The sequence below is a fragment of the Theropithecus gelada genome, chromosome 7a (assembly GCF_003255815.1).
Source record: "Theropithecus gelada isolate Dixy chromosome 7a, Tgel_1.0, whole genome shotgun sequence".
NCBI classification, from domain to species: domain Eukaryota; kingdom Metazoa; phylum Chordata; class Mammalia; order Primates; family Cercopithecidae; genus Theropithecus; species Theropithecus gelada.
In genome coordinates, this window is record NC_037674.1 from 13388110 (window position 1) to 13399927 (window position 11818).

The 11818-nt window shown below is 41.7% G+C and overlaps 1 protein-coding gene across 1 annotated transcript; it reads right to left on the bottom strand.

Annotated features, from left to right (window-relative positions):
- Positions 1-7180: 7180 nt before the first annotated feature.
- Positions 7181-8805, bottom strand: LOC112627869. The gene has a single exon (XM_025390586.1). The coding sequence runs from the start codon at positions 8707-8709 to the stop codon at positions 8395-8397; it is 315 nt and encodes a 104-aa protein (XP_025246371.1). The 5' UTR covers positions 8710-8805; the 3' UTR covers positions 7181-8394.
- Positions 8806-11818: the final 3013 nt, after the last annotated feature.

Here is an 11818-nt window from a genome sequence, read left to right on the forward strand (position 1 = left end):
AAATAGAAAAATCAAACTGAAAAAGTAACTTCCTCATTAAACAAAAAGAATTCTAAATATACATGCTAGGTAATTTCTAACAATAATTTTTAAAAATTGTTTAAAGGTCAAAATAGCAACGAGTCACAAAAGTCATCATTTCTACAAAGCCTTATGTGTTACTTCGTTAAGATGAAAGTTTCCAATTATGGAGAGGTAGATGACTGATAAAAGGATTTTATCTTAATTTTCATTTATGTTTCCATAGCCAGAGTCTTCCTAAGATTCAATACTTTGTTTTGTTTCCTATCATCTCCATGATCTCTTCCAAATCCTGCTGAAGTTGTTAGAAGTAAAATTATCTCCATCTTATACATGGGAAAAGTAAACTGGCCAAAGAATTTCCTAGAGAATAGGCCCACAGAGAAGGCAGTTAAACTGGGATGGAGAGAGTTAAACATATACACCTAGGGGAGGCGGAGAAGAGAAGGGAACATGAGGTGAACTGAAAATGAGCCCAGTATTTGAAGATCTCCCAACATGAGTCTGATCACATTTACAGCCCACCAATTTAGAGCCTTTTCAAATTCCATTCAAAAGGGGTTTTCTTGACGTATCTGCAAAACCTAACAAGAAGGCCCTTTCCTCTGTGTAAGTAGGTCTTCATACATGCATATGTTCATTTATTCATTCATTCTGTAACTACTTACTGAGCATCTACTACATGCGAGGCATTCCTATCAGCCCTGGAGGTGAGATCGTGAGTAAAACAGACAGCAATGTCCCTCCCCTCATGGAGTTTACATCTTAGTAGTGGGGACAGAAAATTAAAAAAAAAAAAATAAGTAAAATACGTGTCAGTATTAAGTACCATGAGAAAAAATTAAACAGGGATAAAAAATATTAAATGTAAGGATGGTTGAAATATTCGGTCCCAGGAAAGGTGTCATGAAGTTGAGTTAGGAAACTGACTACATGCGAAACATTTAAACACCTTCTTACCTCCTCAAACAGTATTCTGAGTTCCAGATTCAAGCAGCCTGGTTTCCATTTCTTTCCTGGCACCACTTCTTATGTATTATGAGAAAATTGCCTAATTTTCTGTCTCAATTTCTTTATCTGTAAAATGGGGATAATTTTTTTAACTAGTAGACTTGTGAAGAGTCAATGTAAAAACAAAACAAAACACATTAAGGGCTTAAAACAGTGTCTGATGTATAAGAACTCAATAAATATTAGGTTTTGTAATTGCTTTTTTATTATTTTATTTTTTACTTTCTATGATCTGATCTCAAGATTGTTAAAATGGGACTCATAAGGCCAGGCTTCACTGAATTTTAGCGGGAATCTCATGAGACAAGACGAAGAGCCCTTGGAGTCTGGATCATAGTAAGCACTAAATGTATGCTTCCTGCTCCTGTTATCATTGTAACCAGGTAACATTTTTGTTTTCTTAACAATTGCAACAGTATTTGGCTTGGAAAAATAGCCATTGGGAATAGAAGGTTCGATCCTGAGGACATGGACATATGTCCACAATAATCTTAGCATAAAAGAAAAGAAAGATAGTTAAGCTTCTCTGCACTTGAAAACAAGAGGATGGGGGTATTAGGAGAAAAAGAAAGCAGAAGGGAAAAAGCGGAAGGAGAGAGGCACCAAGAAGCTGGGGATTTTATAGGATGAGGGAAGGGTATCTATTCTCTAAGGATGGGATAGTGGAGAAACATTTTACAAATAAAGATGAGTGAAGTTAAATTTGAAATTATTTTTGTTTCAACATAACTGCACTTCTGTCTGCCCATGCCATCAAAATTTTTAATAAATACATGATACTCACAAGTGCTTTGTAGGGTCTTTTGTGCAAATTAGATGTGCCAAAAGTGACCATGAAAATGTGGACTTCACAGAATTTGGAGAAAACTTAGGGAGGACTTCGAACTTCTATAGAGAATGAATAGAGTTTGAGACAATCCTACCTAGTTCTTTGATACCTGCATAACAAGATTAATATTACTAATATTAATTCAATCAGAGAAGCAAAACCATTAGGAAGTGTGTGTGTGTGTGTGTGTGTGTGTATGTGTGTATTTTGATCAGAAGGAGGGGGTTTATTATGGAGATTTGACCTGACACAATGGGGGCTGGTTAAGCAGTCCTTGTAAGGCTGTTGTCTTTGTGCACGATGCTGGAGCTTGAAGTCTACAGCATGGGTCTTCAGGAAGAGAAGATAAGATATAAAGTAGGAGTGAGCAAGTACAATCTGGAATTTACAAGGACAGAGACAGACTGCAACCCGTATCAGTTATAATCGCCTCTAACCTTGATGATGTGGGCATCGTGCCTGAAGGAGCCAGGGCTCTTTGTCACGGAACTGAATACACATGTGGCCCAAGAGTCAGAAAACTGAAGGGAGGATCCCAGAAAGGTGGAGCATTTTTAGGCCAAGCTAAAGCTGTAATTCTAATCAATCTAAATTCAATGTATTTATTAATAAATCTTAATTAAAATTCCCTAATGTTTTAAAATCAAAGATAAGTTATTATCTCTGGTAATTGTCCCTTCTGGCTACTTCACTCTCAATGATGAAAGCCTGGGGTTGGATAGAGAAATCAGAAAAGACAAGAAAGGGAAATGTCCTATTGATGAGCACATCCAATGCTCACTTTAATTTCTTTAAGCCCCCAGGATAATACTGTTTTGTTGTCTTTGATTATCGTTTTCTATAAGCTAATGGCCCTTCACCTATTTATGCCTAGTGTTCCATTATTGGAATGCTAAGCACGTGGGAATTGTTTATATCCTACTGCTCAAGGTCATCACCAAGGTCTGATTCCAAAAATTCCAAAAATTGTAACCTCAGGCATAAATGGGTTAATTGGAAGAGGAATCCCCAGTCCATCTGTACGTTCTGGTACAGGGAAAAATAATAGGCAAATCAGTACCTAATTTTCTGACAGAGAAAATCCATTACAAGGATGGTTGCCTTTGAAAGTATCTCAATAGGAGTCAGATCAAGTCTTCTCATTTCAGTGACTAGAAAAATGAATAAACTCTGGCTAGACAACTCATGAAATTATCCATCCCTGCATCATCCATCAGTCAGATGATACTGTCCCAAGCTATAGTGACTGTATAATATTCATATAAAACTTCAGCCTCGTGGGAGAAAATAAATCAAGTTGTTATACCGTCACTATTTCCTAATAAAGATTATACACATTGAGACTGTGAAAGAATAGGGGTAATTTTTTATCGTTCCTTTAAATATACATTTCTATGTGTACAAATACACAAGCATATTAAATATATTATTTTCATTAAAATAACTTTCTCATATCAGTTGAATATTTGGAGCCGGGTAAGCAAAGCTAAAATGCAAATGTGGTCCACCATAGTAAGACAAGCCATTCTACTTATGGGGTGACCTTAAATAAAAATTTCCCAGGCGTGGTAGGAAAGCAAGTGCTGATTTTTCCATCTTCTTGCTAAGTGAACATTGCTCACTCCCAGTACCATGTTTCAAAGACCAACGGGCAAATATCCAATTCTCCCAATTGTTCATTTTTCTAGAAAAATAGAGATTACAACAGAGACCACCCAACTGCAATCAGTTACAATATAGATGATGATGATGATGATTGATTGATGACCATGATATCCAGCATTTTGATGATGCATTTTTACACATGTAGCTATTAATTTTGACTAAAACTACTTTTTATATACCATTGTCTTCTGTGATGTCATGAAAAGGCCAAGTACAGCACTCCAAGTACCGGTGGACTGGGGATTTTTTAAGAAAGGGAGGAAAGGTACAGAAACAGATGCAGGAACTCTGGGTCAACCAGACCAGCAGTCAGGGGGTGTCTGAGGGTTTCAGTCCTCATCACTCCCACCACCATAACTCCCATTCACCCTTTAAAGTTCTATTTTATCTTTACTGTTATTCTTCTAATATCAGCACTATTCTCTATGAATGAATCCTTCTTATCGTGCAGCCAAAACTTGTATTACTTGGGTACAGAGAACAATCACATAATACCACAAGTCTCCTTCCAGCAAAATAGTTAAAAGTACATTCTTTTTAGTTTAAACTTAAACAGCCTCATCTGACTTTTTCTTTTCTTTTCTTTTCTTTCTTTCTTTCTTTTTTTTTTTTTTTTTTTTTTGATGGCAGCAAACACTGGATCTGCCTTAAGCAGATTCCTTGGCTGCCCAGCAAACTTACACCAGTCCACAGAGGCCCTGAAACCTCTGACAGGCAAGTAATAAGCAGCATGAAAATGGAACTAATGATCCACAGCCCCAGTGCTTTGTTTCCAGAAGCAACTGGTGTCTGCTTTCAGAATCTCTGAGACTGGAAATGATGGGAAATAGTAAGGGAAGCTATGTGGTCCAGAAAAAAAATAGTTGTGGACCTGAATGGCTTGCCATTATTACATTTCCCTATTGGGCCAGCATACTGCCTCTTTGCAGTTTGCCAGATTTCGCCTAACCTCATCCACATTTAAAAGTCTATGGAAAAACAGGAGGGCCTTTCAGGGGGAAATTCATTCATGTTTGGATTCAGGCAGATTTAGGAACCTTTAATAGCACTGTAATTACCCTGCAGGGCACACCACAGAGCAGCCAGCAAGCTCTCCCTCAATGGACACAAAATTTCCTCTGGAATTTACAGAGCAGAAACCTTAAACACACATCGCCATAAGAACCAGATTACATAATGTCTCCATCACCCTCCTGACAGCTACAATTATGAGTCAATCCCTGGTTTAAATATGAAACCGGAAGCTCCGTGTTTCCCCTCTGACTATGTGGCAGGCTAAGTTGAGCTCTTCGGGGCTGTCAGTTTGGAGATCTGAGCTGCTCCCACAGTCACTAATTTAGCATGAGACCAAATGACGGGGTAATTAAAAGCAGCACCGCAGAGACCCGCTCCAGGACCAGATGTTCTCCTTGTTTAATCATTGCCCACATAAGGAACAGAAATAGCCCCCTCCTTTAATTTTTCCTTTTCTTTATCCTCTCCAGATAATTTCCGGCTTCTGATCTTTCAATCCCACAAAATAAAATAAAAATAAAAGCCCCATTAGGAAAGATGACATGTTATTGAACATATGACTGTAAGTTGCAATGCACTCTTGTAGTCTCCTCTTTGTACTTCTTGAAGCATTCCAGCTCATAAGACATTAAGTTGCCCTGGCAACCTCACATGACTAACAGCTCCAGAGAGCCCCACCTAACTGCAAGGGCTCATTTAAGTCAACATGGGCCACCCCAGCACTTAGTAGCCTAGGGCTGGGTAAATAGCTTTGCTTTTTGGTTTTTTAGGACAGGCTGGAGGAGGCGGCCCCTCCCCTTTTATTGCCCCAAACACAGGATAAATAAGTCTCCACCCTAACTTCTCCAGGAACTTGACTAAAAGGGCCATGGGTCATCTGGCAAATCAAGGCGAGGTCTTCTCTTCACGTTTCTGGCTTCTGGACAAATAAGGCAGAAGAAAAGGGAAGTTGAGCTAATAATGTATACCTTCTAAAAATGGAAAAGCAGTATGCAATATAGCTATCTCAATCTTATCAAATCTGACGAGGCAGCTTTCCTATGTCCCTTGGGATCCAGAGTCTGGTCTCTATCTACATAGCAGGGTTCCCTGGCATTAAAGCACTAGAGGCCTTGGGGACAGTCTTGGAAATCAGGAGAATAGAGATCCAACTCTAATTCCACTGCTTGTGACAACAGACAAGCCGCTTTACCTCTCTGAGGTAATTTCTTAATTGGCAGTATGGAATGACAATCCTTGTTTTTTTCTCTTCTGGGACCTGTCTCTGCAAACTTTCTCCTCATCCACAATTCCCAAGCATGTGGAGTTCTAGGTTCTCAAGATAAAAGGTGCTAATGAATTGTGAGTATTTCCAGATAAATAGGTATAGTCTTTTTTAAAAAAAACAAGTAAATCAAAATTTTTAAAACATGATCACTTTAGATTTTTGACTTTATGAAGGTAATCAGACAAGAACCTTTGATCCTTGCTTTCACTAATCCCTTCTGAATCATTGATTATTTGCTAGCATCAGGTAGATCGACTCAAGTCACTGCCTAGTAATGACCAATCTGAAATGAGGATAAAGGTGCTCTACAAAAGCATATTGTAAATCAGAAAGAAACAGAAATACTCAATGATTTGATGAAAACTCACTAGTTCTGTACAGGGAGGGAACCACAACTGTTACTACTATACAACTTTTGTTCTACCCTGGAATCACCTCCCATGTGAGAGTTTTAAGTGGGGTGTATTCACCTGGTTAAATAGACAAGCATGGGACAGTCTGAAAAAGAGTCTCCACTTTCAGGGATGACGCCCACATCAAGACAAAATGATGACTAGAATAACAGCCAAACCGACCCACAGGACAAGAAATAAAGTTGTGGTCAGCCGTGTTTGGCATATTGCCCCTGACACAAACAAGGAATCATGGGGGTCCCATCTTTAAACAGACTTTATATTACTCACCATCTGATCAGTGTGATTGTGTGTGTGTGTATGCGTGTGTGTGTGTGTGTGTGTGTGTGATGTAAGAGTGACGGGAGAAGACAGGAGCATGCATTTGCTTACCGAGGCATTACTTGAGTGGTATTTCCTGCAGACATGTGGAGGTATATTTAAGGTAGCAAGTACTCTAATATCTCATGTTTATCAACTTCCTGATTGGGATGCAAAAGTGTATTGGATTTTCTCAGTGGAAAACATATTCGTGTATTGCAGACCTCAGAGGGAAACAATGAAATAGAAGTCTAAACCAGGCCCAAAATAACAAGAACCATGGAGACACATTAGAGCAATGTATAAGAAACAATGATGTCCATCATGCATGGCCACTACTCTTCCCTCCCTGCTTCCCTGGGGGGTTTAAAGAATCAGTGATTGACTAGGCACACTTCTTACGAATATAAAACATGATTCATGTTTGCCAGTATTAACCATCCACTCACTTGGAAAAAGTGACTCCTCCACCTGAGTGCCGCACTCTCCTTTGGGTCATTTCAGGAAACACTTGTAGTATGTTTGTGCTCTCAGAAATGTTTTCCAACCCTTTCCTTCGAACTTCTCCTGAACTTATGCCTCGCCCGAGGACCCCAAAGACCTACCATGCTCTCCCTATTTCTTATTTAGATTTATAAGGAACAGAAAACAGCCAGCAAGTTAGTATCAATCCCTGCACTCCTGAATGTATTCATTCATTCATTCGACATATTTGTTGAACCCTTATCAAGGCCAGGGACTGCTCTGGGCATAGGAGATACAGAAAAAAAGACAGGTTTGGCTGGGTGCAGTGGCTCCCTCCTGTAATTAGAGCCCTTCAGGAGGCCAAGGTGGGGCGGCAGGATAGCTTGAGGCCGGGATACTGTAGGCTGCGATGATTGCACACTACACTCTAGCCTGGGAGAGCGTGCAGGACTCTGTCTTCGTTTGTTGTTGTTGTTTTGTTGCTGTTGTTGTTTAAAGGTTCACGTTCTCAAGGAGGCATACACTAGTGGAAAGACACATTAGACAATTAGCCCTAGTAAAAAGTGACACAAAGGCAACCAAACAGAGGCCCCAATGGGATCTTTTTGTTTACTGGAGTTCCAGTCCCACATTATCTTCCATGTGTGCAGGTATATAAAGTGTCCACCTCCAACTTAGAAAGAATTCCACAAGCACTCAGAACTTCATGACATTTGTTCCCTGGCTTTGTGATATTCACTTTAACATACCACAAATATTAAGCTCAGAGAGGCTGTGTGGATTTTCTGAGGTCACACAGTTGTCTCAATGGAAAAAGTAGGGAAATGTTATAAAATAATACGAGTATCAAAATAGCTGTCCCCTCGTCGTCCTTCAACACTTGCAGGTTACATCACTTTGCAGGTCTGGCTGTGACATCACCTCTGGATATGCGACACAGCCCACCCCACCACTGAGAACATGGAAAATGCTGAGCGGTAACCTCAGAAACAACTTCCTCCTGCAAACGCAATTTCTTTTCCGCCTAAACCTTTACAGCAGGGAAGGTGGGTGTAAGGCGCACCAAAGAGCCTTTCAAAGAAGGAACCCCGGCCTGCAGGTCAGCCTGGATGGTGTCCAAATTGGGTCCCACCCCTGGTGAAAACCAATCTGTTTCTGGGTACGCTTTTCTGATGTTACAGAACGTCTGCGAGAGAGGGAGCTCAAGTTCCTGCCTGCTGTCGAAGTAACCCGGCCCACAAAGGTGCACACACACGTCCGAGACAGAAAAAAGCTTGCCGGTCGTTCCCTCCTCCCAGGCCTGCAATGAAATACGCTTTAATTGCATCAAAGGGTTCTTCTCAATGGGGTTTCAGAGGCGCGAGAGCGGCGTTCCCAGCGAGGGTTCCTTTCCGGCTGGCCAGCATTCCTCAGCCCTGCGCGCGGAAGGGGATGGGGCTCCTTGGGCAGGGCCTGAGGCTCATTTCCATTCCTGTCGCATACAGCCTCTGTTGTGCGGGCCGGGCCTGCAGAGGGTAGCCGCGGCTGCCTACGAACAAAGCCCCATTCATCCCCAGGGACGCTTCCTCCCCGCCGGCCCGCGGCCGCAGATGGGCTGGCCTGGGCACGCCATCCTGCAACCCGGGCGCGCGGCCCGGCCTGGCGCGCACAGGGCTCCGATTCAGGACGCCGGGGCTGGCCGGGGCGACCCGGGCTGCTTTTTCAGCAGGCTCCACAATGAGCATCGGCTGAAACTCGCTTTCATTTCTGGGCCGGGGACAGGCAGACACTGAGTCCTTTCAGCCGGGAAATCCTCAGTTTACTCACGGCTCGTTGGGAGCGAAGATGTCAATTTCCACTGCCCTCTCCCGGCCTCCCCCACCCCTGCCCCCTCGGGATGGTACGGTCCGAAGTTTCCCAAGTTGTGAGAGGACTTTGTTTCTCCTCTGCGGCCTCTGAAATCCCGACGAAAGGGTCATTTCCTGACTTTTGTGTCTCTTCAATCCAGTGCCTTGAACGTTCTTACCCTCTTGTTGTGACTGAGTGCTTAATTGCAAGGCTGCTCCCTAACTTTTTTTCAGAGCTGTAACATTCCTCTAGGTTCAAGTTTGGGACCGTGGCTTCACAACAAAGACCGGTTTTTTCCTCCCCCTCCTCACTCCTGGGAAAAAGAAAAAAAAGGAAAAGAAAGAAAGCAAAACGCGTTTGTTCAGCAGCAACCATGTTTACAGATTGCTAGCACGTTTCCTCCGGCCCCACACGTTAGACCAACAACAGGTTAATGCCACGGAGAGCTCTAACGCCAAATCGAAGGGCTACAGTCTCACTTTTTCTTAAGTCTCATGCAGCTGGGGGAGTTGGGGCGGTGTGTGCTTAATTTCTAGTCCACAATCTAAAACAGAAACAGTCTCCAGATCTACATTCCTAGGCTCTGGCTTAAACAGGGAATGGCAGTATCAAAGAACACCAGATATAGGAAGACTTATCAACCCTAATGCATTCATTTTACAGATAAGAAGCAGATAAAATCTAAGAGGGGAAGTGACTTGTCCACCCTCCAAAAGAAGCTGGTTCATCCCAGTAAAAATTGCCTCAAACAAACTTAAAAATCATTTTCAAAAAGAAAACCTCCAAGAAAAAAGTGTTGTTCAAAAATATGTTTTCTTTTCTCCCTTTGTGTCAGAAAAAGTTGTCTCTGAGTTGGTGGGAAAAGGGTGGGAACCCAGGTTTGAAATGAGGATTAGAAAAAAACCTTCAAGTATCTTTCCAAAGAATGCTCTCTGTGTTTCTTTCACTTCCTGCATTTTGAACATTGCTACTCTCTCTCTTCAAAGTACAGTCATTCCCCCGTATCCGTTGGGACTGGTTCCAGGACACACCCCCACCCATAACCCAAACCTTGGGTGCTGAAGTCCCTTACGTAAAATGCAACATATTTGCATATAGCCTATGCACATCCACCCTTATCCTTTACTTCGTCTCTAAATTACTTACAATGCCTTAAACAATGCCTACACATCACTCAATTCTCCTGGAGTCAATGTAGTACTTTGTGTGTGGGGCAAATTCACGGTTTGCTTTTTGGAACTTTGTGGAATTTATTTTCTGAATATTTTTTATCTGCGGTTGGTTGAGTCCATGGATGCAGAACTGATGGATACAGAGGGCCGACTGTATTGCATCCTTGGTGTGGCTAAAAAAAATACAACAAAATAAAAACTGGTTACTTGCTACTCCAAGACTTCTTTCGTCTTGCAGGAAAAAACCTTCACAATCTTAAAATGGAGATAGGATTACTTTGCATGGGTTATTTCTAAATGTACAAAATGAATCAGTATACACACAGATAGAGAGAGAGGAGTGCTCGTCACGTACCAAGTACCATACTAAGCACTTTACATGCATTACCTCATTGAATCCTCGCAATAGCCTATGAGGAAGATACTATTACTAACCCCATTTTACAGGAAACAAACCAAAGCTAAGAGGGGTTAATTTTAACTTTATCAAGGTCACACAGATGTTAAATGGCCAAGCCAAGCAATGTGACTCCTGGTCTTGATCTCGTTCACACAAGGCTTCAGTGAATCTTGATGCACAAATACATGGGAACACACTGGGCACAGAGGTCTAGACTTGGAAGCCAAGAAAGCTCCAGCCAAGACATAGGTTTTTGTGTTTCAGCAAGGGAGGGGCTACAGTGGCATGCCTGAAGGCTACAGGAGGGAGAATCTGCCTCATCCTACCCCACTTGGAAAGAAAAAAAGGCCATGTGAGGACTTACTAATTTCACACTGAAACTCTCCTTTGAGAAAGCAAGAGTTTGAATTCATAGTCACTCCCTGTTCTGAGCAGTCTTGTGATTTTATCTTTTAAACAATGCTCTGTAAACAACTTTGTCAAACCTTGCTAGTTGTCACGGCAGAGGGGACAAGACAGTGGTTAATTATACTGCTAATAAAATGTGCAGCCTATAATTGACACACATCACTTTTGCCCCATAACTCATTAGCCAAAACTAATATACCACCTCAACTACAATATAAGTCCAGGAAATGAATTCCAGCCCTGTGCCCAGAATAGGGGACAAGGTGGACTAAAACTGCATGGTAACCAGCCCTAGTGATGACCATCACACTCAATAAACACTGCTCTTCTTCCGACGGATAGCGAATAGCAGTACTTTTTATAACTTCCCATTTTATAGCTAGTCCATGAGACTTTAGAGCAGCTCTAATGTGGAAGGCTGTGTAATCTCAGGAGTCATGCATGTCATCACAAGATTCAACAAGAGCTTCTGGCTGCACCGGGCTACAAAGGTGTTCTCTTGCTTCTTATGAGCTCCACCATCCCAGAAGAGGAAACAATGAAAATAAACTCTTAAGGAAAATGGTCTCCTTTGGCATGCCCAACTTGGAGATCATTGTGGGAGGGAGCAGAAAATATGCAAATAAAAGCAAAAGCAAATTTTGACCACAGAACTAAGAAAGTCTGTAGGAAAGATGCTGGAGTGACAGGAAACATCACTGACATTGTCATTTTCTCCCACGTTGGATTTGCCTAGCTGTGTCTTATGGAAATGATTCTTAACCTCTCCTCAATATTTCCCAAACGAACTTGTCTTTGTTTTGGTGTTTTCTGAGCAATTCAAAGCTCATCTGGAGTTAATATGACACACACTTTGTTCATTGACTGACCTGTGTAGAAATGCTGGTCAGCTTCTCTCTTTTTTGACTTCTGCTTAACTTCAGACGCAGACTAGCCTATCCCATTCTTATCTGATCATTCCTCGATTGTCGGGCATTGTAGATTGTTACTAATTTTTAAAAATCATACATATAAAAAGCAGCACTA

What these genes read in the sequence shown, in the direction of transcription:
- LOC112627869 (XM_025390586.1), bottom strand. Translation starts at nt 8,709, where the DNA reads ATGCTCATTGTGGAGCCTGCTGAAAAAGCAGCCCGGGTCGCCCCGGCC.